We start from the raw sequence: 26,751 nt of genomic DNA, 5'->3' as shown, positions 1-26,751 counted from the left end.
GATATGTACTCTAGCTGATTGTTTCTATGACTTGCCAGAGCAACAGAGAGGGCATCTTTCATTTGCACTGAGTGAGTGAAAAGTATATTTATGCAGTTGGGAACAAGTGTCACTATTGCCATAACCTAGCTCAAGGGAAGATGGGGGAACAAGGAGACCACCCATTACTTCCAACAAACAAAAGATGTATTTTTTTTTTACCGAACTAAAACAGGAAAGAAATCAATGGATGGAACATCAGTGGTTTTTGTGATGCATTGATGAGCTGTGGGGATGTTGTATAGTGTAGCAAACAAAACCAAAAGAGTGGAATCCAGGGGAGAGAGAAGGAGCTGACTACCACCAAGACAGCAGGTAAGTCAGTCCAGGTGAAGTGAGTCTCCCTGATTGATTGACTCAGCCCTTCATGTTCTAGCAGAAGAGATTATCCACAAGGATGTGTCAAAAGGCCCACATGTCGCAGTAGGAACAGCACAGGTGTACATTATAAAATCAATGATAGCTAGCTTCAGTTTCAGGGTACTGGTGTTGTGCATGCTGGTTCACCTTTCACACTTTCTCTAGTAAAACAAGTAAAAATGAGAAATAAAACCTAAATAAGGAATAAAAGAGTGGCAGGATCTTATAGAAATCACATATCACCTATTTTATTAATGGAAGCATGTGGTCTTGCTTTGCAAACAAACCATGAACTAACATATGTGGGCAGAGAGGCCCTGTACACCCACCAGGTGCTAATTAGACCACCACTCACCTTGTAGTTGGAGACATGCCACAGGAGAGGGGAGCTGTCAATCAAACACAACACACCTAAAAAGCCTTTAGAGGAGGTCTAATCAACCATTTAGTGAAAACAGCTGTGTAGGAGCACCACAGCTGTGTAGGCCCAATAATGGTCTTGTAAGTCTTTGAACATTGCTCAAAATTAAAGCAAATGGCACCATCTTGTGGTTATATCCTGTTACTTCACATCATTGTTGTCTTAAAACCAGCGATGGATCCCCACAAGAACATCAAATAAATCCCTATTATTTTCAAAATAAAACTGTGTATATATATATCAAAGTCCATGCACAACAACACTGCATTTGTACTGATATTTAATATTTAGACATGGGGCAACAGCCATTTTTACAGCACAATTTGCATAATTTATCAATACCTCCTGTATACAATCACAAAACCATGACAGTAGATTTTTTTCAGTTTACTTACAAGTGAAAAACCAGACAGGTTTTACAAGCATAATCTTTGTACAGTCAGCATACATCATCAATAATTTTAATAGGTTTTCTTCATAATTTCCCCCTCTATAACATTTTGTTCTATATCTTTCTCTACCTCATTCTTTTTTTTTCTTTAATAATATCTGGACACAAAAATAGTATGAACCACCAACAAAACATGCAACATCCAGTGTGAGCACATTTAAATTCTCCTGCAACTGCTTGAGTTGTTAAGATAGACTTCTGTGTAGTTAGACTCTGGTAAACCTTTAGTGTTTGGTGTAAAGGGTTGGGTAAATCTGGGTCCCTATAGACAGACATAAGGTCCCTTCTCAGTCTATCCACTGTACATTGATCGAGAGAAAAACAACTTTCTTTTACTTCTAGGATCACACACCTTTTTTTGTCTGCTAAAAGACCTATTGCTCCCCAAACCCCAGTATAAAAAGCTATGTATTTACAAGGTTGGAAATAGAGAGATGGCATCTGTGTGTGTGTGTGTGTGTGTGTGTGTGTGTGTGTGTGTGTGTGTGTGTGTGAGCGTGTGTGTGTGTGTGTGTGTGTGTGTGTGTGTGTGTGTGTGTGTGTGTGTGTGTGTGTGTGTGTGTGAGCGTGTGTAATTCTTTGTGTGTTACGAGAGATTTCAAAGTCGATATTTTTAGACAGACAACACTTAAAAGAAGAGATATGCATTATAGCCAATGACATGCATGGACTTGGTATGAAGATGCTACACACACAAGCACATGGGTATAAAAATAAGGCAAAACAAAAAACACACACTGACCTTAAAACTACTATCATTTCAGGTATAATGTCCATTGATTACGATGTTGTCTTTTTTGGTCATTTCTCATACACATACTGGAAAAGGAAACTATTCAAAGGGGGAGTGCATAAAAAGATGTGAATCTGAACAGGAAAGTTATTTTTTCTTACCTTGATTCTTAACTATGTGAAATTCGGGATCTATGCATGTTAATTTCCATATGTGAGTGTGTGTGTTTGTGCACAAGGGCAAAAAACGTTGGTTCTCTGAGTTTCAGGCCTTCTAAACCTTGTAAACAAGCACTATAGTGTATAAAAACAAAATTTTCAACTTGTTTTATGTACAACTGATATGTACTGTAAACAAATATAATACAACATATGAAATAGTTTCACAGGCAATAAATAAAGATTCATATAGCAATACAAAATAACATGTTACATTTAAAAAAAAAAATCATAATAAAGCAATAACCATTTCATGGAGGACATGAAAACACAGCAGTGCAAAAGAAAAATAAATATATGTTTCCCCTTCCACAAAGTATCACATTTCTGGTGAGTCAAGATGCAGTTACCACCTTTATACAGTAGATGTTGCATAGAAATCCCTCAGATAGTAAGTGTAGTTTCACTGCTAAGTTTGACTGAATGTTGAATGAACCCGCTGTCCTGCCTCTTGACCCCCGTACACACACACACAGCATGACCTTTCTCAAGACTTAATGGGCATAGTAGTTTTATAAAGACACAACATTGAAGTGTAAGTGTTAATATCAAGACAACACACTTATGACAAAAAAGCTGGGACGAAACATCAACATGCTACTGTTATAGCATTGTCGTATCTTAGAATGGTAACATTTGTCTTTTGTTCGCTACAATATCTCCCGATATTGTCATCGCTTTGCTTTACCTCTCTACTTCCTCCCCATTGGAGAAAACAAAATCTCTGGCTATCTCGTGTTTAGCGGGATGATGATGTCGGTTTTACATTCTAAGCAGAAAAAGTGCAAAATACCACAAAAGCGTGCGTTGTTGAGTTGACTGCTCCTTTGAACGAAAGCAGGACTGATGTAAGACTCTTAATGTGCTTGGATCTCACAAAGAAAAACAATAAAAATACTTAAATCTCATATGGTAAATGTCTCACATTCTAAGGGGCATCATGGATAAATAAAACCTCTACACCACAATCATCAAGACTTGATTGTCTGTGATAAAGATATCTATATGTCTATCTATATATGTTATAATTAATTTCCAGCTATGACACTTCACTATATACAAAGTGAACCTTGATTGGTGATTTTTTTTTGTGTGTGCAGAACATGTGGCACTGCATACCAAATAGATAGACTCATGCGCACAATATATAGTGTCCAATTTGATATATATCAATATAGATCCTTTATCAAACAATAATCATCATTTGATAGAACTAGTTTACACGTATGAAGAGAAAATATGGGGTCAAAAGTGAATGAAGTCATGCTTGCTAAGGTTTTTTCTTCTTCTCTTGAACTGGAATGCTAGGTAGGTAGTGTGTTATAAAATATACTATGCTTCCTTCCCAGGATAGATTTTTAAGTACTTAAATTATTGAGGAGAAAACAAATGATAGAACTCTACGCTAATATATAAAAATAAATAAGAGATCTCCGTAGAGGAGTCTTCAATATTTTGTTCCTAAAATGCTTTGTAAATCAAGAAAACTCTGCGATCATAATAAAGCAATGAGGAAAATCTTTCATGGATAAAACATCTAAATAAATCTACAAGTGTGTCCATTCCCTGTAGAATTAAAATTTCTCTTCTGCATGGATGACTGTGTGCAAAGGTATCCTAAATAATTGTGTGCATGTGTGTGTGTTGTGAATTAGAGTGTGTAATACCTGGTTGATTCCGCGCTTGACCTCTGAACTCCTCAGCCCTGCCTACACCACTATACACTGTATGTCCTGTAAACTTGTGTTCATTCCCTGTAAACACTATGTCCTCCAAACTTCCTGCATGACAGAAATCACCATCGGAACTGCCCGTACGATCGAAAGCATCTTCTAAAACTCAAGCTATCTGAGCCCTGAAACAAAGATTGAAGAAAGAGATATTTTGCCCCCTCCCAAACCACCCTTTCTCCCACCCAGCAAGAGTGGATTAGTAACAGATGTTTATCCTAAGCGTCACCAGATGCCAGACACCTCTTCATGCCCTCTCAGGTTTTTAGATTGAGGCTCCTTCTATGAGTGGATCTGGGCGGTGCTGGCGAGCAGCTTGTGCCAGCTCACCACTCGCTTGCGAAGGTCGACTTTGTCCAGCCACACGTAGGCCTCCCCAATCAGGGTCTTCTTTACAAACTTGCCACCATTGGACACCAGGAACAGCTGGATTGACAAGAAATCAACAACGGAAATCAGTATGTCATATGATTGAGTTTGACTTTTCAAGCTAGCTTTATGCTAAGCTAATTGTCTCCTGGTTCTAGCTATGATCCGGCTGTGTGTGCATGTGTTAGGGGCTGGGGTATTACCTGTAGAGAGTGTCCGGTGGGGTTCATACAGAAGCGGAAGGTTTCATTAAAAGATGGCTCCCGGTCATGACGACACACTCTGGTTTTCTTCTTGATGATCCTCTTCTGGGTGGCGATGTTCACCACATAGAGCTTCACATAAAGATCTGAGGACACACAGACACACACACACACACACACACACACACACACACACACACACACACACACACACACACACAAACACATATACACACAGATCAGTGTGACGCTGACATCATATTGGTATAACGTCATTTCAACTGTTGGTGTCTTAATTTATTGTGTCATGATTCAATTGTATACTGTTCATAACAGTTCGCTTTTGTTTCATTGCTTTTATATGTTATTTATCTATATATTTTACCTACTCTGTCAAATATGTGTGTATACTTTTATGTGTTTATAGTGTTCAATGACAGACTAAAACCACAGAAAACCAAAACCAAACCTTTGTCATAAAGCAACGTGAAACACAAAGCCCTGCATACAGAATTATGCAAACACACAACCTGTTTCTCCCATATAACAGATTTATTCTAAAAACAGTTAACCATAGAGGAAAACATTTGTATACTAGAGGGCAAAAAGAGGGCTGTAACTCCAGAAAAGTTGGTGTTTGCTTGAGTCAAGGCCATTTAAAATGCAGAAAATAAACTCTGAAGCTGCATACAACAACCAAAACCAACTTTGAAAAGAGTCAGAGATGCAAATATCCAACAATAAGGTGTCCATGCTATGAGTCACTGCTACACATTCTGTACTTTACAGCCGCTACAAACTATTAATGGAAATAAACCGTTGTGTGCAGATCCCATCTGGAAGCAAATGGAAATCAAACACGCGGCAGGCAGCTTGGGTTTTAAGATGTAAATATTACAAGAGGAGGGCAGCAATCTGTGTTTTATCATGGAAAGAGAAGTCTGATTTTGCTCAGTACACTACAGACACATCTGTCCAGTGTTCATAATGTCTAAATAATGTATGTAGATCCCCGGTTGGGTACTACAGTAGACCTTAATGGTGTTTTTAACTTTGCAAATGCAGCTTTCCAAGGGAATGTTGGCTGGAAAACCCTATCACGGCACCTGTGGTTCTGCATCTAGAAAAACTGGCAAGGATTATGTGGTATGTCAGATGCCAGTCTTTCTAAACAAGTGCCTGTGTGGGCCTCCCGGCTGTCAAGCATTAAGAGTGATATGCATCACATTAAACTGTCTTTTATGTGGGTAATAAACGCTTTTGAAAAATGTGTCTTGAACATAACTTTAAATGCTGCATGAGACCTTCTCAGCAGAGAATTTGTGTGTGTATGCAAGCAATGAGAAGGTGTGTGTGTTATTTTCTATTACCAGGCAGGTGGTCTGGAGTCTTGAACTTGTATGTGATGTTGCGACACTGAAGAATCTCAAGGACCAGGTGCTCACCCTCCGTCTTAATTTCCTTCTTCAGAGCAATCTTTATCTCCCCCATTACCTGGGACTTACCTGAATACACACACAAACACTAAATCAGCTAGGCACAGTGAAATACATACTACATATGGATTAGAGGTTTTTTTCTCAGCTACAAACACTCAATGCCTATTGTATTAATTTGCTCCCAGTGTCTCTGTTCTCTCACTCCCTCTTTGAAATGAAGCATCTTCTGTGTGTGGCTGCCCTCTGCTGGGTGTTAACTGTACTTCCATGATGAGTAATATCAAACATGGTCTGCAAGCAATCAAATTTATTTGTTTAACAAGGATGGGGAGAAGTTATGAGGAGCTCTGCCTGGCTTCTGGTTGCCTTGGAAACTGAATAGAAATGACAGTTTTGAAAGCTGGGTCAACAAGACTCTGGCAAGCGGTGTAAGGGTAGCCTCTGTGTGTGTGTGTGTGTGTGTGTGTGTGTGTGTGTGTGTGTGTTTATGACCAGAAGAGAGAGACACATTGACACAAAACGACTGAGGAGACAGAGAGCAGATGATAAAGAAAAAAAAAAAAAAAAAAAATGTGGATAAGAATAATTGAATCAACATGTTCAGCTGTGCGTGTGTTAAGCTTCAGTTACACTTTTGCATGAGTCATAATTACTTGCCTCAAAACTTCACAGGTAGGAAGGGGAAATTAGGAAAATCATCATGGATAGATTGACGAAAGTAACCTGGAAATTAATTAGTTAACAGGTCTAGATATAATGTGAATGATGCATACAAACATTTTAATACCTGCAATGGAAACAGTGAGGTAAACATACAAATAAATTTGTTTTCAGAGTTTAAAAGCACGTTAAAACAATAAGAAAAGACAGAAAAGGGAAAAGAAGTAGACAGTAAATCAGTATAACTATTCCTCTATACTATTCTTTGAGGCTGGACATCTGAATAGAAATACTGACTACAAAGTGTCAAGACAAACAATTCTGAATATACAGAAACACATACATGTACTGTATGTCTAACCTTCAATGTCACCGTGTCCCATTGATGATTTCATCACGTCCGTGCCGTTTGGGATCTTTCCACTACAGAGAGGGAAAACAAAATCCTTGAAATGACAAAACTACACAACAGTTAAACATCTTCTGCTTTGAATGGAGGCAGGTGTAGTGCAAATAGTAGTTTAGCATCAAATTAACATGTATAACACATACCAAATGGAAAACTGTGGCTTTTATAAATAAAAGTTGACTCACATTCGGGGGACCTGGAAGATGGCACTGTCCACCTCGTTTGTCTCTCCTTCTTCATCCAGTAGGCTGTAGGCGCTGCCACTCAGGCCGCTGTCCAACGAGGCTGCTGTGACCGGGGCATCACTGGATCTGTAGCTCGACCGAGCTGTGCAGAGATACGACCACACCCATCACGACAAAGAGACAGGAAGAAAAATTGCACCTCTGCCGGATCCAAGAATGTAAAAACTAGGGCCAAGAAGCATTAGTTAATATCTGCAGCAGCTAAAATTCATCATAGCCAACTTAATACTTAAAATAATTTATGTTGCAGTCAAAAGGGAAGCTTATTCAAATTGCACAAGACTTGATTGTAATGAATAGCACACAAACACTGAGGACTAGAAGAAGCATATGAACAGTGTACTTAGAATCTTTCTCTCAGACAAAGACAAAACAGTGACACAAATAAATAAATCCAGATAAATATCACATATATATGTTTATGCAAAGGTAGACCAAACAAGAGGCACGTAGACCCTACTGACATTGTTAGTCATCTGTATGTTTAACTATTATTAATAATCTAATTGCTCAATCTCATTAGTTTAAAAATCAAATTACATGAATATAGTTTCATAGGTACGAGTTTAAAGGGTGTTTATGAGTGTACCTTTTTTCATATATGTTTAAAAAAAAACGTTTATATGTACCATTATGTTAGATGTTATCCTTTAAGAAAAACATGTTTAAATATTTTACATTTCAACATTTTCTTCTCAAACAGCTGATCAGGCAGTGTGATAAGAGTATGAATGGTGTGAGATGCGTGGATGTGGTGCAGAACAGAATCCATGTCGACACATTCTTTTCTTTCAGGCCACTCAACGCGTTCTCGGATTGCAAAAGCTCACTAATACCAGTTCAATGAAGCAATGGGGGAGTCATGACGCAGCGGATGTTGCAGTGGCACAGTGTTAACTCTCAGTGAATCATATGACAGTTTGGAGACATTCATTTCCTGGTATTAGTGAACTGTGTTGGTGGCCGTGAAGAAAGTGTGTCTCGCGGCATGAATCTCTGGTGATGTGGCTGAGTGCAACTTTCTCTCTGTCTTCCTGGCAGTTTTATTAGCTTGTAAGACTCCCCCCTCTCTCTCTCTCTCTCTCTTTTCTGCAGGTGTGCGTTAGTAGTATCGCATCCTCTCTTTCTCTCACTCTCTCTTTCTCTCCTTGCTCCATCTGTGCTTCAGTCACACGACAGAGAGGAGACTCTTGGGCAAACTCTCACCTCCGATGCTCTGCGGCCTCTCTTCTGACACGGCTTTCCTGAGGGTCAGGTGTCTGCCGTCTGCTCTGCTTCCTTTGGCCGACACAACCGATGGCAGGGCAGGCAGCCAGTCAGACTGGGCCCTCTGAATGGTGAGCACGCCCACTACGCTGTGTCTCTGGTGCCTCAGTGAGAGGCGGCCTCTTTGGCCTGGATGTGTTTGTTTTCGCAGGCGCAGGTTAGATGTCGGGGTCAACGCCAGGAAACAAAGGTCATGGGGTCGCAGTTTAAGATGGAAGGAGGGAGGAGCGAGATGGAGATTCAGAGAGCGGTTTATCTTCACCATAGCAACCAGCTTGACTGTCAGTCACATGCAGCCACAGTGTGCAGTGCACATTCGCCCCTCCCGCCTCTCACTAAGAGGCAGGGTGTGCAGCATCTACTGAGGTGCATTGTGAGTCCGGTAGTTGTTCAAACAAAAAAGGGGGTTAGCGGACTGCATGCACAGCCATCTCAGTGGAGGAAAAAGTTTCAGAAAAGCTGGTCGTTGTTTGTTAACGAAAAGGAAATAAAATAATAGAAAAAAACCAAAAGAGGTTAATGATATTTTAGGGAGAGGGGTGGGATTGCACTTTTGGATTAGTCCAAAATATTTAACTGCTAGCTGGTGGGAGAAACTTCTCTTGGAAGCAGAAACCTTTCCCGGTGAGCTCTGCTCTATTAGCTGAAACTGTAGTTTATAATCTGCTAGTCTTGTCATTTGAGAGAGTCACTGTGCTCTGACAGTAATTGACAGATTTATCTGATTTGTTCCTTCAGAATATGTGCTGCTACTATTTTGCCATATCTTTTTCATATTTTGCTTAACTTCCATTCTGTCATGCTTATACTCAATATAAAATTAATGTATTTAAATTACTTTTCAAAACAGCAAAACCTAACTTCAACCTAGGTGAAAAGAAATAATTTAATTTGTTTAACTTTACATTAAAGTAGTATTAGAAAATAAGATTTATAGCCTGTTTATGTTTTAACACGTATAAAGTTTTTTAAGTGGCAGAACTGGCCATCAGTAAGCTACCATTACGCCTCTTTGGGTTCATTGAAAAAGGGTCAAACTTAGGAAGGTCAAAGACAGTGTGCTACAGTACAGGTGAGATGTTGGCTCTACACACTTGTGAGTACACACAGAAGAGAAGCGGTGAGAGGTTGACACACTGTGAATACAACGGAGGAGGGGACCAGAGGGTTTAAAGGGGTGAGGAAAACCAAGAATAAAAAAGGAAACTAAAGGAAAAGAAAAAAAAAAACTCAACAGAAGGTAGAACAGATGAGTGCGAGGAGGCCATGCTGCGTAGGCTTTATTTGCGTCTTGGTTTACTTGGTTGGAGGCGTTGCGGCGGCTGCTGCTGTGACTGCTGTTGGGCATCGCCCGTTGCTATGGCAGTGCCTCTGCCGCTTCCAGTGCTGCTGTCCTGATGGTGTTGCCGTGCAGCGCTTTTGCTGGAGCGTGAAGCGCCGTGCGAGCGAGAGTGTTGGCTGTGTCCGTGGCTGTGGCTTTGGCTCTGGCCCTCGGACGGGGAAGGCTTCGATGTGCCAGGGCTACTGTGAGATTTCTCGATAGTGGGCACCTGCGTGTCTAAAACAACCAGATTCACCAAATTACCAAAAAAGCTATCTTTTACTTTAGTGTTACCTTTTGTGTACCACTTGTGGTGAATGAGTAGCTGGCTAGTGAGAAACTCCAGCCAGCATGGTAACTTTATTAAGCTTTATCAAGTCTACAATTTTCAAGCATCCTTATTAAATTTGATGGTTATTTTTCTAAATTAGGGGAGCATTCAAAGCCTTCCACGGCCATTATGCCCTCTGTGTTAGAAGAAAGATAGAGGGAAGCTAAGGCCTCAGAGCTGGGTGACATCATGGCAACCAAGAAAACAAACTATGAGAAAGCAAAAAGCATGAAGCTTAAGCTATGATTGGTGTGTAAAAATGGGCATAGGAAGGTGCTGGTATAAAGGTGCTGAGAAAAAAAAAAACAGGTGGACAGAGGTAGACACACCAAAATATTGGGAAGAAACAGACAAGAGAAGCAGTGACAGGAAGAGAGCACAAAGAAAGAGAAGTGTGAAGAAGAAAAAGAAGAAGAAAGAAAGAGATAGTACAGAGAAGAGGGAAACAGAAATAGTGGAGGCAGCAGAGTCCAGAAGGTTGTTAGGGGGTGACGGTGATAAAGTCAAGCAGGTGAGGGAATTTCATTGTGTCCTACCCTTGGCCGGATCTGGAAAGATCCCGTGGCTTCGGCTCTTGATGACAGATGATTTAGGGGAATCCTGATTGTCGTGTGAGGAGCCAGTGGTTTTAGGGGAGGAGTGCTGTGAGGAGGGTTTAGAGGAACTGTGTCTGCCTTGACCTGAATGAGAGCGCCGGTGGTGGTCACCCTCGCTCTGCTCCTTCAGGGGGAGCCACCGCGGGACGTTGTCCAGCTGTGCTGTGTTGGAGAGGTCTATAAGGACCTGGGAGCAAACACAGAAGTTTAATGGACATATGCATGAAAATGTATTGGTAGTAGACAAATAATAGTATGGTCAAAGGTTACCTCTCCTAAGAAATCATTAGAGGAGCACTTGTCGTAGTCCCACACGCTCACTTCCAGGGTCTTCTTCCTCAACTGGCACACACACACATAAAGAGTTAATGTATTTTCATGGTAACCTATTTCGTACAATATAATGGCTAAAAAAAACTTTAAAGAAAAAAAAACATATGAGCTGGGCTGTATGTGGGAGCAGACATTCAGGCAGCTTAAAAAGACAGACAACAGAAGTCCACAAATTTGCTATGACTGATATGGGTCCAATTTATCTAAAATGGGATCTAAAATTATATAATTAAATCCCAGTGATATATCCATCTGCTCTACTAAAACCAGTGGCCACAATGCTAGTGAGGATGCCAGCAGAGAAAAGACAAAAAAATGTAATAATTTTAACATGGAAGTTGGCACAGTTTTCTTGTTTGTACCTTACATACATTGACTATTGTAGATTCATAAGTATACTACATAATATTAACATAATTGTATTTTTATTATCATTAATAATCTTTAAGTCAATAATCTTTAAACCATCTTTAAGTCAAACTTAATAATAAGACCCAGGGTTTGAAATCAAAAGGTGTGTGACATTGAATTTGCGCAACAATGCCTGTGAGAAATGTGTGTATGATCACATACTTGCTCCAGGAGGATGTTTTTATAGATGACAGTCTGGTTCCACTCAGGGTTGAGACTCTTGCCTGCGTGTTTGGACCTCCTCTTGTTTTCAGCACTGGGGGGAACACATCACAACAAGATACACTTGGTCACTGACATGCAAAAGCCCTGCAGTTTAGTGGACCACCACAATGCAGTGAGCACAAAATAGTGGGGCACAATGTGACAGTAGAAGGAAGAGAATGAATGAGATGCACATTGTTTGGACGGTAACAATGTATGGGCCTACGTGCATGGACGGCAGGGTACGATGGCAGGGCGTGCTGCAAAAAAGTAAATTTTTAAAGTCCTAAAACAAGTGAAAATGTGTGGCAGTGATGAAAGACAAGTTGACTTATTTCTTTAAAATATTAAAAAATGTAAACTATTGTTTTGTTTAGTGCCAATAACTCATTCTTTCGATTAATGTATATGAAAAGAAAAATCATGAAAATCCTTCAAGAAGGATTTTCATAAGAATAATAGCAAAATCTGACTTCACTTGTCATTATTTCACTTGTTTTGAGGAGAGAAATATTTGACACCACAGCAGACTGGAATAGAATGAATGGTTTATTAATGAATGGATGTTTTTTGCAGTGTGTAGGGTTTGAGGTAAGATTGTAGGAAATGAGTAAGTCTGTAAGAGTTAGTTTGGTAAAGACAAAGACTAAAATAATGGAATGAATGAGGACTGCAGAGCAAAACAATGGGAGTGTGTACTGAATGTGGCGGGGCATCGGGGGTACAGTAAGATGTCAGGGCATGATGTAGGACATTACTGAGGGGTTTTAATCACAAAACAGGGACAAACTAAAGGGTCCGGTTCAATGTTAGGATTTCAATTACATTGGTTAGGAACAAAAACAGACCATCTACCAGGACAACACAACAGTTAGCTGGAAAAACGTTAATTGTCAGCACAGGGGACTATATGTTTATATGTGATATGTTAAAGAGATGGGATGTTAATATTTAGGTATTCAACTCCTCTAAAATGCAATGCAAAAGGACTAAGCCTAAAGGTGAGTAGAACATCATGAGAATATGGGGACCAGGGAAAATGCATAATTTAAGGGAGTTAGTGGAACTGACTTGTAGCAATAAGCTTCCAATCAGTTAGAAAACGTACCTTCACCAAACTGACAACCAAATTTCAACCAAAACAGAACCAAAGTACCAAAGTGGGCAAGTCACATACCTGGCGTTCTGGACAACCATGACCTGACTGAGGGGGTCCAGCATGCATTAAATATAAAGAACAACATACAGAAACAATAGTCAGAGGGAGGGTGGGGGGTCAAAGAGAGAGTCTATGGGCTGTGTGTGGGAAGGGGAGAGTTTAGTGTGGGATTTATTAAGTGTGTGTTTAGGAGAAGGGCAAGAGCGGGGAACTGTGGTGTGTGTGTGCAGCGGTGGATTGAATTTGTGCTTTAGTGTCTCATGAATAGCATGTATGTGTGTTGAGAGGGCTTTCAGGTGATGTTACGCATCCATTGGCAACCCTGCTGCTCATGGGTCCGAGTGAACAGCTGATTGGATTTATAACTATTCCCCATCCTTTTGTAAGTAAGCACAAAATATAATCTAATTTTCATTATTTGCTAGCTTAAAAATCATCATGACTTTACAGAGCACCACTGTGTATAATTTAAAGGGGTATTTGTTTAAAATGTGAAAATCCTAAGGATTAGCGCTCTATCTTGGCTGACCTAACCTATAAATTGTAGTGCTTTGAACAACAGATTTCTGCAGGACAAATCTGAATACAAATGCACAGTTATTTATCAATTTTTGCACTTTCAACTTAAGCTAAAATTATGCTTCTGCAGAGATACGCATTAATGTTTTTGCAAACCTATGCAGAGACGGGTGATATGGGTAAGCAAGCTGATTGGTTGGTCCAACATCCTTTTTTCATAAGTTTTCTCTGGTTTTTCTTTCAGACTTTGAGCATTCTGTTTAGTACTGCCACACGTGAACTTTTAGCAGAACACAGGAAATATTGCCCATCTTATCTGAACGACACCCGTGCATATTTGCTTACGTACAGCCTGGAGAAGCATAATCCCAGCTGTAAACAGTTTGACATGTAAATGTGCATTACTTTTGCCAAGTACGACTATTATCTTCCTCTTTCCTGGTTGCTAGGTGTTAAACTATTATTCATAACCACCTGTATCACTGCAGGAGCTCCATGTGGTTGCCAGGAAATCTGTGATGCAACTGAAAAGCCTCTGTATGGATTGCAGTCAGTGCTCTGATAGCTGTGAGTGTGTTCATGTATATACACATGTAGCATATACACGAGTATTTGCACACATGTGTTTAAGTGTGAATGTTTTCGTAATCACTCTCAGTAGGGTGGCTGCAGGGCTTGTGTGTGACACCCTCCCAGTTCCTTTAGTGTAACCCTAACCCTATATAAAACCCATAGTGGTGTCTGCATCTGCACGTTTCAAACTGAAGGCATGTAAGAGTGGCAGCTGCAAAGCCCACAGCCATATATTATTGCTTTTATCTGAAACGATCCCAGGAAAAAACATTCTCTCAAGGGACCTCATACGGCAGAGAAGGTGGGAGAGTCAATTACATTACAGCGCAATCACAGTGAGAAGAGAGCCCTGGACTTATGAGGGAGTGTGGATCGTATTGCAAGTAAATATGAGAGCTATTGATTTCGACTGCACTCACACCTACAGTAGAACACCCATCAACAGGGGCAACATCAACACAAGAACACTAGCAACTTCCTATCATTTACATAATGTTTGTGTCATTCAGCAGCGATAAGGGCCTGATGAGTCCCCTAACAAGGAGTTCATATCACATAAAGCCACTGGAACTATATTACAAAATATAACCTGATGGACCTGATGTGCAGTGTATAGGTGCTATGGAATTGATACCAAAGAAAGGCCATGTGCTGCACATTGAAAGATGTAATGGTAAGCCAAAATCAATTGTACATCGATTTTAAAATGAATGGAAATTAAGTTTGAGCTTAACAAAGTGGCTGCCTTTGTAGCCTGGGAATATCTAAGCAGGTTTATCACTCAAATTCCTTCTCCAAAAGTGGCTGAAAAAGACAGAAAACTATGAAAACAGTCACATCTTACACACTTCTATCTCTCTCCTAAATCAACAAATTTTGTACGGCTACAACATTTTTCTCATTTTGTATCCTGTTCTGAATTACTAAAGGTGTGTTTGGAGGTTCCACACCCTTGACTCACCCTCTCCCTGGTAGGAGATACACTTTAACAAATGGGTCAGAATAGCCATTGTTGTCCCGTGGGACAAGGTTTCTGGCCTGCAGGACGTGAACGATCAAGTTGCCAAGCTGCTTGTCGTAGTGGATTTGAAGCTGCAAAAAGAAGCACATTGAATTACAATGGATTCCAATGCATTTGAAGGGAGAAACTGTGTAAGTAAACTATTATTTTCACTGACCTGTATCTCTCCAGAGATGAGGTGTGACTGGGTCTTCGTTCCCTCTGCAGTCTGTAAGAGATAAGGCAACATGTTTAGATACTGCTGGCAAAAATCTGTAGGTGGATAGTGTGTGTTTACTGGTGGGTGTTCATACTGTACAGTATGTACTGTACTGCACTGTGCTTTATGCAGTGCTTGAGGCTAAACTTTGTGTTAAACTCTCAAAATGTATCCATCTGTGCATCTGTTTTAATATTCATTTTCAATGAGTTACAAGTGGTGAATTCCTACATTTTTATTCCTTACTAGAATCGCAATTCTTTGCTAAATATTAGATTTATAATAAAGGAAAAGCTGCCAAATGTGGTAGGTTTTATATGTTCCAAAAATGTTCAAATTTTCGAACTATATATAGGTATTAAGAAATAATTTTTAAGATCATGCCTCCCTAAGCTCCCTGTGAAGTTGGTAACAATGTTGTACATTAACGAAACAAAAACAGAAGAAGTATAGATACATGAAAAACCTGAAAGCAATTTGTTCAGTTCAATGTAGAGATCAGGCTCACAATGATACTGCACTTCATGGATATACTGTAAGTTGTGACCAACACTGTCTATTCTTAAAAAATGGTGAGCTAAATCATTTTTTAAGCTGAATATGGACAACCCTCTGAACTTGCCTTGCTGCTGTGGCGTTTCTTGCTGACGGATGGTGACCCTGGCTGACCAGGGCTGGAGGTCGCTGAGGTGGTGGTGGGCAGGCCGGAGGAAGAGGTGGAGGTGGGAGCCTGTTGCTGGGACACCTTTTGCAGCTCAGCTGCCAGTTGCTTGGGGTCAACACCTGGAGACCTGGGAGGTCTGTCACCTGGTAGGGTCGTACCAGACACACAACAGCGTCATTATGCAAAGACACCCACATAAACCCTTGCATGCAGACGAAGACATGAACACATACAAAGTATTTGATTGTCCACAAAGATGGTATGCGAAGCTCGGACAGTCCAAGGCTTCAAACCATTAACCCCCTGGACACCAGTCTGGTTCTTTAACTTCTATGTTTCAATCCATTGAAGGATTGAAGAGGAAGAGAGCAACAGAAGAATTTGGATATCAAGGATTTACATTGTGGTAGCTCTTCTGAGAAAAATGTAATGTTCCCAGTGTAGTGCAGATAGAAATAGGAAAAAGGCCACAAGTACTGCATGGCTGAACTTGAGAAAAGAGAGAATTGTAGATGAAAGCGTTGAAAAAGAATTGAAAAACTGCAAGAGACAACAGTTAATTTGGATCTACTGAGAAGCAGGGGCGGTGGTGGAGAAAAAATGAGAAGCAGCAATTGCATTTCAGGGTTGGAGTTATGGAAATAATCTTGCTCACCTTTGCTGTGCTCCTGGAAATCCAGGTGGTCAGACCCATCAGACTCAGCCAGCATGTTGAGATCACTGAAAGACAGAAAAATAATGTGTCATACAATTCAAAGAAACATTTGAGAGATAATTAGAGTGTGAAGAAGGCATGTTAAGAATAGAAAGCTGACAGCAACAAAGGTTATACTCACAGTCTGACACACACTTCTGCCTCATTACACGGCTGTCCGACGAGCCCCTGTACCTCTTCATAGGTTTTCCCCGTCAGAAGAACACCATTCCACTCCAGGACTTGCATTCCTATACACAGTAACGAATTTGCACACAGCCACAAACAAGAAAACAATCAAAAATACAGAAAATCATATTTTCATCCATATTTTCCAGTATACAACACAAACATTTCACCTCAAACCACGACAAAATCAAAGCCTTGAAGTGAGTCGAGAGCAATTCATTTTAAAACTAAATTGACCTGAATGAGGAGCCAGTTCGGGGTCTAACATCCATCCTTTGATTACATTCACAGTGAGGAATCGTTTGAGAGAAAAGAAGCTTTGATTCTTGTACTGAAACGACATGTGCATCAGACTGCAAGCCAAAACTGGAGAGATAAATGCTGGTGACAGCCCAAACAGCAGCTGTGTGACAAAGCTGCTTGTACAGCACTCAGGCACAGAACTGGGTTAAAATGAACATGAAAATGGCCTCATATTGTTTCAGGTATAATACTATAATTTTCAGGACAGCACTTCAAACATTATGGCCCGGAAAGAATAGAAAATCCAATCTACTACTAGCAATGACAAATGTCTGACAGAAAGAACCGACCATATATTCATATTTAATGCAGCAGTGAAAGCTTATAAGAATCCACACAGCACAGAGCAAATCCACTGCATCCATCAAAACACACCCTGCGCACTGGCAGGACTTACACCGTCTGAAACAGCTCATCAGGAGGGTCTTCTGTTTGCGACGATACTCTCGAGCTGCATGTGTGAGTGACAGGGAAGCTTCTGTAGTTTCACCTCGGTAGTATTCATCAAATTGTTCACACTCTATGACTTGTGTGTGTGCTGCAGTTTGCAAAGGAACTTGAATTTCAGTGATCAGACAAACAAGCATGTATTCGTACACACACTCGCTCCCTCTGTGACACTAAGCCTCTACGCCTGTTGAATCTGACAACATTTCCCCATATTCGCACCATTGAGGGTGAGACGCCGTGTTCCCACTGGCAGAAGTACTTTGCAGCCATTCTGCTCAGTGTTGATGACAGGGTTATGGGTGTTATCATGGTTGAGTTGTCCTCGTGGCTAACACTAACACTAACACTGCAGATGCATTCTGACTGTTGGACTGAAGCAATCATCAACAGCTTCAGCCTATACCATAGACCTCTTTCAGTACAAAGGCCTTATGCATGAGACAAGTATAGAAAGGGCTGCACAACGATGGCTGGGACAGGGTAAGGTTACAGTAAAGAGTAGCAGAGGGTATAGCGAAAATAAGAGCAGAGATACAGATAAAACTCGACTGATCCCAATGTTTCCTTGCGGTATGAGTTTCTTTAGAGGAAGCAGTTGACATAAACAGTTTGGTACAATAAAAAACTATTTACTAAAAAAATACTAAAAAACTATGTAAAAGTTATGCTAATGAAAAAGTCTAAGATCTAATAAGTCCTCTGCTCCTGTACTTTTCCAAGCATTAAAAATCCAGATTAAAGCTGGAGAAACCTTCAATTAAGGATCTTGTTTAAGTATATAACATGCTGCTGTGATTATGCAGAAGATGGTGCTTGGTACTGATTTGTTTGAAGTTTTACCTGAAGTGACTAATCCTCATGAAGTGATAGAAAGCTGATTTCTCATGTTCATTTTAAAATACTCGTTTTGTATTATTCTCAGACACGCCAGCAGTGTGGCTCTAGGGATGGTAATGCTGAACAGATGTGGATTGCTGTGAAATTTGCTACATATATTCAAAGTCCCTACAGAACAAATTCCATTGACTTTGGTGATCCTCAGTTAATCTAGCGCCATCATCAGGTCAACATTCCGATTTCAAATCAATGACAATCCCGTCAGCCTCAGCTGTACTTGTTGTGTTTAGCGCTGATAAGCATGAACTTAGATGGTGAACATTACACCTGCTAAACGTCTGCATGTTAGTATTGTCAATGTGAGCGTTTTGGCACGCTGATGTTAGCATTTGGCTCAAAGCACAGCTATGCCTTATTTGTGCCTCACAGAGTTGCTAGCGTGGTTGCAGACTCCTAGTTTTGTTTTTACATGATCTACAATTATAGTTCCCCTGCTTCGCAATAAAATGTGTATTTATTGTGTTATCAAGTTACATTTCGAAACTAACTCCCACTGTGCTGTAGATAAAATCAGTTTTTCAATTCAAGAAAATATCTGTAAGCCATATGAAGTGCCAATTCTTCCACTATTGTTCCCAATTGTATTTGTTTTATTTGTATTTTTTCATTAGGAGTTTTCACTAGAACCCTCTTAGAATGTCCTCATAAAGAAGCGTAAAAAAACATAGAAGAGACAGCAATATACAAAAATGGATTAAAAAAAGGAAATGGAAGGAGACACAAACAAGAACAGAAAGTATGAAAAGAATTGCCCACGCTCAAACACACATCTACAGAGCACAGACAGATGGATAGCACACTACACAGGTCCAAACCGGGCAGCATTTCTCTCTCCCTATCTCACCATCCATAGATGACGAGTGTGGCAGCTTCAAAAAGGCTCAAGCCACAGCTTTACCAATTGTCCAATACCCTTAATGTGGATCACCACAGAGATTAAAGGGGGCTATGTGTAGACAGATGGACTTGCAGGGTGAGGGGGTTAACTCTTCCCAGACTCCCCCATGTGAAATCAATAGCATCTCATGAAATGTGTTCCTGTTAATGTACCACACAGCAATTTATCCTGAGGTGGTGTCAGTGAGAGGTGTGTAAGGATGAAATCACAGGTCATATATCTGTGGGTTAGTGCACAACGGTGACTTGGTGAAATAGCTAATCGTAGCTACTGTAGTTGAGGAAAACAAGGGCCAGAAAAAGTGTTGATTAATTCTTTAACAGGTATTATAAAAAAAGCACAAAAAATGCAGTTTGACAGTAAATAAAAAAGTATTGTAATTGTGTAATATGTATGTATCATCCAAATCTATAGTACAGCTTTTTTTTTTTTTTTTTTTTTTTTTTTACCAAAAACACAATGTCTACTTTATAAACTCTCCACCCCACTAGCAAGTTATATTCTCATTTTTATGAAATGAGAAGAAATAGTACAGTAACCCCCTAAGCTAAGCTAACTGGTTGCTGGCAGCCAGTCCTGTACTACAATATTTCTTTTCAGGCAAAGTCATGACCCGGCCTACTCTGCCTTAGATTGGCTTACCCTGATTCTTACTATAACCATAACCAATGTCACTCCTCGTGCATAAACCTAACCAACCAAACCAACGAAGGCAACAATTATGGCACCCTTACAGACGCTTGTGTGGTATCAATGATCTCACTCTAAGTGAAAAAGCATATTTCCTATAAAACATAAAAATTACATTGTCAGAATATCCTTTGTAATTTATTTTCTTCATATCTACAAACAAAGTTAATTGCATAATTTTTCTTTTAGGGAAGTCTTATTTGGTAAAAGAGCTTACCTTCAAGAATCTTTCCTGTTTGTTCTGCGGCTCCACCAGGTAGGACTTTGGCAACATAGGCTCCAATGTCTCCATTAGAGCCAGGGACCTCTTTCCCTCCGACCACACGGATACCCAGACCATTTCCTGTTTGGGACCAAAAACATAGACTAATGAATGTGGCACAATTAATTAGTCTGTAGTCTCATTGGCATTTTAAGGTAATATACTGGTTATACGACAGCCAAAGGTACAAAGGCATTAAAACCTTTCTCAGTTTGCTTGCCAGCTTACCATTTATCTCATTTCGCTACTTCTGTAGTTGCAGCTCTCTACTTTCATAGAACAGTATAGACAATGGCATACATGCCAACCCCTCTCAAAATTACTGCATAGATCTATTATCTGTTTTTCCACAGGTCACACATAAAAAGGCCGTCACCTAAACAGAACCAGAACTCCCCTCGTTTTACAATATAAAAACAATTTAACATGGTTATGGAAGCAAGAACAAAACGACTGAGGCAAAATGACTCAGTTCAGCACCGGGTCCTCGTAAACAAAATGCTTCCTTTGTGGGCTGTTTGTTAATTGTGTAAGATAATCCTGAGTGTGAGCGATACGCCATTTTGAGCATGGCAATGACTGATGAGCGTGGAGAAGAGCCAAATCAAAAGGGAAGCCAGGAAATGAAATGTCTGCCTGCTTTGAGCCTGGAGGAATGGTGTGATGGAACGTAATGGCAGGGGAAGTGACTTGCCAGTTTCTTGAGATCTGGCATGAACATCAAGTAAATAAAATGCATGAAGCATACCAGTGATGCTCTGTAAAACTAATGAGATGTTATGATCCATATTAATATGTACATTTTACTGTCTCTATGCTTTTTAAATAATTTTAAATCTATTTTATAAGCATTCAAATTTAATTGAAGGAAAGCAATGTCTGTGCAGTAAGCAGTGCATATTTGATGCAGTCAGTAAGCACTTGGGTCGATAGTCTAATGCATGAAACACAGTCAATAGCACATTTGCTTGTAATACATGCCTGTTTGAATGCATATTATTCCTCCTCTTAGCATGCTTCTGTTGTTATTGAATGAAATGGAGTAAACTGTGGTACTTTACCTGAGACACTGCGGTCTTTGGGATCCCTCTGCAGTTTGACCCTGAGGTGAGGGAAGGGGTAGTACGGGCCTTTTCCCTGTGGCCCATACACAATGGTGAGATGTCATGTATGTACAATGCATGTACAAGGTAAATGGGAAACAATTAAGTATGGATTCTTTGCAACATGGACATATGTGAGGCATTTAAATGCCTTGCGTTATCACATGAGATATATAGATATCAAGATGAGTGGGTGCATGCATTTCATTACTGCTTGGACTTGTTATACAGTACATGTGAGAACTTTAGTACAGTGTCTGCATGCATAGTCTGTGTGTATGTGTTTTTTCTCGTTTCACCTGTCTCTTCTCTTGTCCGTTCTCTGACCGTCCATCTCTAGGTTTGTCAAACCAGTCTGTCTCTTCTCGTCTAAGGTGGTAGGCTTCAGGGATAAAAACAAGCACTACTTTAGAATCAATCTGAGAAGCAGGACTTTTTCATCCTTTTATATAGGATGGGTTTCTTCAGTTCATATAAAGGTGACTGCATGTTATTAAACCAAACTCAATTCATGAAAAGTCTATGCCAAATAGTGATTAGGATAAAATAGAGGGAAAGCAAGGGCCAGAAAAAGTGTTAATTATTTCACTTGTATGTGAAAAGGGGAAAGGATGCCAAGCACATTTTTCACAGGTATAATAAAATAAGCACAGAAATTGCAGTTTGAGAGTGAATAAAAACAGTGTTAGTACAAAATGTATAGCATAATCTAAACCTACAGTATGGTAATTTTCTATTAATGTAAATGTTGGGTATGTACATATTTTGCATTATTCACTAACTCTAATGAATAGGAAGGTGAATATCATTCTTCTAAAACATACAGTATAGTATGTAGATCTTATCATTATATTTTTGCAATCACGGAAATTTGTTTATTGAATTGCAAACGAATGTCGTATTTATTTGCCATTTTATGAGAATCTTAATCCTCCCCAACATTTCGCTCTCATTCTATGGTGATATGCATTTGAGTTGTGGTGCACGTTCATATGTTAGCTAATGGATGACTAGAGAACTGAACTAATACTCTACCATTGGTTGCATCGTCTCTGTTCAAAGCCATCAGGGAATCGCTTAGGGCTGGAATCAAGGCAAATGGGTTTACATTGCAAAATGATGGGATCCATATGAATTTATTAACAAGTTGTTATTTCTGCATTCAAAAAACTAAGAACTGGGATCTTAAAAGTTTAAAACAGAAAGATAAACAATGGCACCTCTATTAGAATCTGAACTTTCTAACACTGTCACATTTTCAATCCCTTTTCATAAAAACACTATCCTCAGCTTGGACATTGCTGCTTTAATTAAACACTCCATAGAACACATAAATTAATAAAATGGTTTTAGTCGTGACTAACTGACTGAGAAGGCAATATATTGCTTATAAATTTAATTGATGGTCTATGGTTTTTACCAAGAAAAACATATCCAAAAGTTATAAAAGAGGAGATTGCAGTAAACTGAGATTCATTTTATATTCTCGCTTAAAAGGTTAATTATCTTTACTGTTGAAATTAGACACTGTTCAGCACATTTTACAAAAACTGGGTCCTCTTAGTGACATCAGCTCAGAACAGCCCAAAATGAATGATGCTTTCGGTAATAGAAAGTATAGAGAAACAAAATTGTTAGCATTTACTCAGCAGTTAATCTAAATAATTAGATTGTCAGTAATATTCTTGCATAATGCATTAGTTTTTCATCAGATTTGTTTTATAAATCAAAAATACAGAAAAACGGGCCAATAATAACAGTGTATTCATTTAGTGAGGTAGTAATACTTTTAGGAAATGCAGTATAAAAAATTGTATAGGAAGGGTAATAGGCATAAATGTATTTCATGCAACATAAAGTCCACGATGTATCACAATACATACAGGCAAGTATTAAAGACAGGACATGCAAGTTAAAGTGTTATATTTATTACACACATTTAAGTGTTGCAACCAAATATCATGCATCTCAAAAAAATACAACGAAGGTCCCCCTACTTTGACAACAGTATCCTGCTTTAAACTATTTTTTCTAGGAATGTCATAATTTGGAAACCGTTTGATATATTTTGGTATAATAATATAATCCACAAATATATTTATATACTTAAATATGATCATGAAATACACCAACATTATTAACTACCTAGATTATACATCAACTATTGAAAATCCAAAAATATAATCAATGTACTATTGACTATGTTAATACAATATACTGTAATATTGAGGGGTAACTACATAAGAACTGGTTCAACTGACAGAATTCTGTACCAATTTTGTAAATTTATCAAGTGGGGGAGGCACTTTTTTAGTGTATCATTTGTGGGGAAAAAATGTTCTACATCTGACCTAATTAACGGTTATTCTGCTGTTGTGTCTCACGCCTTGTATCATTAACAAGCAAGATTTGAAAGACTATAAGAGTATAAACTGCTACAAATGACAGCATGCTCTAAATAAAATGTAGACTGCTTAAGTGAGGAATTGCTATGTGAGAAGGGAAACCTCCTACACAATGTAGCTGTAACATAAAGTTGGACTGTTAAGTGTCATGCAGTGAACTAATATGGGAAAATGTTACACAATATCGGGAATGCAGACACAAACACAGTGCATGCATAAAGATACATTGAAGCACACCCTCTAAGATACTGAGCAAAATGTACAAAGGCATGCATGCACCCCAAATATCAACTGATTGACAAAAACCAGAAAACAAAAAGAAATTACATTCACCACAGTTAAGGTTAAACATGGAAACATGAAAAAAAGACACATGCAGACTTTCAATAAATACATAAACACTACATATTATACACAATAGTACTAAATGCAAGCAAGACAAACCATAATCAGACACTGTCAAGGATGAAACATTAAGTAGTAAAAGAGTGACCATGTAACAAGTCTTTTTTTTACCTTCACTATCTGACATGGTGCCCTGAAGGTCATCCAGCAGCACATAACCCCTACCCCTGGTTGGCTCCTCCCGGATATGTTGCTGCTGCTGGGAGTCCTGCAAGGACAGGCAGGAACCAAACTGGTCCCTTGAATCAGCTGAGATGGGCGGTAAAGGACCTGCTGATGCACGGGCCATGCCCATAGGCTGTCCAACAGGGCTCAATGGACTCTCTTCCTCTGAGTTCTGGGCCACTATGGGTATTCTGCCACGTCCACTTTGCACAATGGGAAGGCTGGTGGGTTTGGTGCGACCAGAGGGGGTTTGATAGTTTGGTGCATCTCCAGATGCTTCACCGTCTCCTTTAAGCCTCAGTGAAGAGCTGGAAGGGTCTCTTTTGATAGACAAGTCCAGGCCATAGCAAGATGTGGGCCTGGATGAGGGTCTTGAGCGACTACCACTAGGATAGGCAGAGTCCAAACCTAAGCTCTGGCCCAAGTTTAATGACCCAGCCAAGTTGGCACCCAAGGTGGACCCCAGGTATTTTTGCTGCTCTGCAATATTCTTACGAAGGCCGAAGGTAATCTCATCCTGTGAAAGCCGGCTGGATCTTGGGGATGCGCTGGTAGACCCAAGATAGCTAGTATAGTCTGTCTCCAAACCTCTGTTGTCTGTAATAGAGGTATACTTGGAGGATATCTTAGGATCTAACAATGGAGCCTTATGTTTTTGGTACAACATGGATGCTGGGAGTTGTTTAGCTGCCTGCTTCTCTAGAGTAAGACGACTGATGCTGTATTTATCTGTCTTTGGATAGTGCCTTTGGGAGTAACTAGAGATGCCAGAACTTGGGGTATAGTAGTGCTGGGAGAGACCTGTCAGTTGTTCTAAGCTTTCTGTCCCACCCGTACTTCTCCTAAACTCTTGCTTGAGCTGCTGCTTCAAGAGTTTCAGTTCATAGGGTTCCTCCATTGTATCCTCTTCATCAGGTGTCTTTCCAAATGTATGGAGCCTAGAAGTGGAACCCAGATAGTCAGTAGACCCTAGATCTGCAGCACTTCTGCGCAGCAGCTTCTCTGCCTTAGCCAACTCCCTCTCAGCCAGACTATAAGATGAAGACAGACCTGTGGAGCTCTTAGCCAGTTCTGCAGCATCTTCCAGCAACATGTAACTCCGAGGTGTATGGTGATCTACATCTGTGTAATAAGGATCCGATACAGCTGACATGGGGCTACGTGCCATACTTCCCACCTCCAAGGCTCTGAGGTCAAGGTGGTTGCCATATTTGTCATACTTGACTCCCAGGTAAGCTGATGATGTAGGATCAGGCTGGCGGCTAATGACATCATATTTAGTTGCGTCCAGCTCTGACAGGAGAGCTGCTTGTCTGGCAGCTTTTTGCTGCAACAAGAGCATTTGATGGTAACTCTGCTGCTGGGAGCTAGTGAGCGAGGGCACAGAGGAGTAGAGAGAATGAGATTGATAGGACTGGGGAGTCTGGTAAAGAGACTGTTGGTATTGGCTTTGAGGGTATTGGTACTGGGAGTATTTTCCATACTCATGCTTGGTTTGAGGTGGGACAAAGTCATCCAATTCTGACTGAGGAGCTGTCCTTGGACGCTCAAGACCATGATCTTCAATCTCCTCATCTTCACCACCTCCACGCCCACCTCTAGTCTCTCGGATGTTACTAACCTCACTGTCTGACATGTAGTCTCTGTCCTCGGCAACACTCTGTAAGTAGGCCCTTTCCCTTTTCTCTCTCTCCTTCAGTAGCACATCTTTTCTACGATTAATTCCCATCTCCAAGTACCTAAGCTTGGCATCAATCTCTTTCTCCTCCTCATCGAGCTCTGCTTGTCTTTTGCGGAGCTTGGAAGACTCACGCTCCACCAGGTCTAGCTCGCGATCAATGTCTTGGAGGATCTTGGCACGTGCCATGTTGGAATTGCGGCACATTCTTCTACGGGCAGAACCAGTGGTGTATGCTGTTTGGCCAGTGGTTGTTGACTCCTCCTCTGATGGTGGATTAGGGAGAGTCCTCTTCACCTTCTTTTGAGTTCCTGTTGGTGTTCCACCTGAGCCTTTCGCCTGTATGAAAAAGAAACAAAAATTTGATTAGGACGATACAAATTTGAGAAAGAGTTTTCTTAATCCACACAAAATATTCAGATGGTTATGTCGTCCTTAGAATTTGACAAATGACTATCTCTGAACATTATTACTCATTTATTACTCATTGCTTAATTTTGCATGATTTCAATTATGTTGTCAAATTAAAAAAAATAGGAAAAAGGCATCAATTCCTGTCTGTCTATAGTGTTCATATAAAGTAATGAATATAAATTAGGAAATGTACATTGGGGAATTTGAGTGTATCAAAGGTTATTGGAAAACACAGTTTTATTGATTACCTTTTATGCGTCTCAGTAAGATATGCATTCTTACCCATAAATATTACCCACTGCTCACTAAATTGTACACTCCTAC

At 39.9% G+C, this 26,751-nt stretch overlaps 1 protein-coding gene across 10 annotated transcripts in view; it reads right to left on the bottom strand.

The window, feature by feature from the left end:
- Positions 1–1,083: 1,083 nt before the first annotated feature.
- The window catches only part of pcloa (piccolo presynaptic cytomatrix protein a), a 56,896-nt gene continuing 31,228 nt past the window's right edge, over positions 1,084–26,751 (bottom strand). For 2 of the 10 annotated variants that reach the window (XM_051392121.1, XM_051392123.1), the window contains 21 exons: positions 24,282–26,352; positions 22,396–22,443; positions 21,660–21,742; positions 21,319–21,394; positions 20,213–20,338; positions 16,711–16,819; positions 16,530–16,594; positions 15,833–16,017; positions 15,169–15,219; positions 14,952–15,082; positions 12,917–12,943; positions 11,698–11,791; positions 11,062–11,133; positions 10,732–10,978; positions 9,844–10,101; positions 8,484–8,672; positions 7,218–7,359; positions 6,985–7,046; positions 5,895–6,029; positions 4,525–4,670; positions 1,084–4,378 (listed from right to left, as the gene is read on the bottom strand). In XM_051392121.1, coding sequence (XP_051248081.1) covers positions 4,235–4,378; positions 4,525–4,670; positions 5,895–6,029; positions 6,985–7,046; positions 7,218–7,359; positions 8,484–8,672; positions 9,844–10,101; positions 10,732–10,978; positions 11,062–11,133; positions 11,698–11,791; positions 12,917–12,943; positions 14,952–15,082; positions 15,169–15,219; positions 15,833–16,017; positions 16,530–16,594; positions 16,711–16,819; positions 20,213–20,338; positions 21,319–21,394; positions 21,660–21,742; positions 22,396–22,443; positions 24,282–26,352 — 4,461 coding nt within the window. In that variant the 3' untranslated portion in view covers positions 1,084–4,234. Of the gene's footprint in view, positions 4,379–4,524; positions 4,671–5,894; positions 6,030–6,984; positions 7,047–7,217; positions 7,443–8,483; positions 8,673–9,843; positions 10,102–10,133; positions 10,332–10,731; positions 10,979–11,061; positions 11,134–11,697; positions 11,792–12,916; positions 12,944–14,951; positions 15,083–15,168; positions 15,220–15,832; positions 16,018–16,529; positions 16,595–16,710; positions 16,820–20,212; positions 20,339–21,318; positions 21,395–21,659; positions 21,743–22,395; positions 22,444–24,281; positions 26,353–26,751 lie in introns of those variants that run through there. The other 8 variants (XM_051392124.1, XM_051392125.1, XM_051392122.1 and 5 more) reach the window with 8 other exon arrangements.

This window comes from Dicentrarchus labrax, unplaced genomic scaffold, assembly GCF_905237075.1.
Source record: "Dicentrarchus labrax unplaced genomic scaffold, dlabrax2021, whole genome shotgun sequence".
NCBI classification, from domain to species: Eukaryota; Metazoa; Chordata; class Actinopteri; family Moronidae; genus Dicentrarchus; species Dicentrarchus labrax.
The sequence above is the reverse complement of the archived record's forward strand: the minus strand, read 5'-3'. Positions and strand labels throughout refer to the sequence as shown.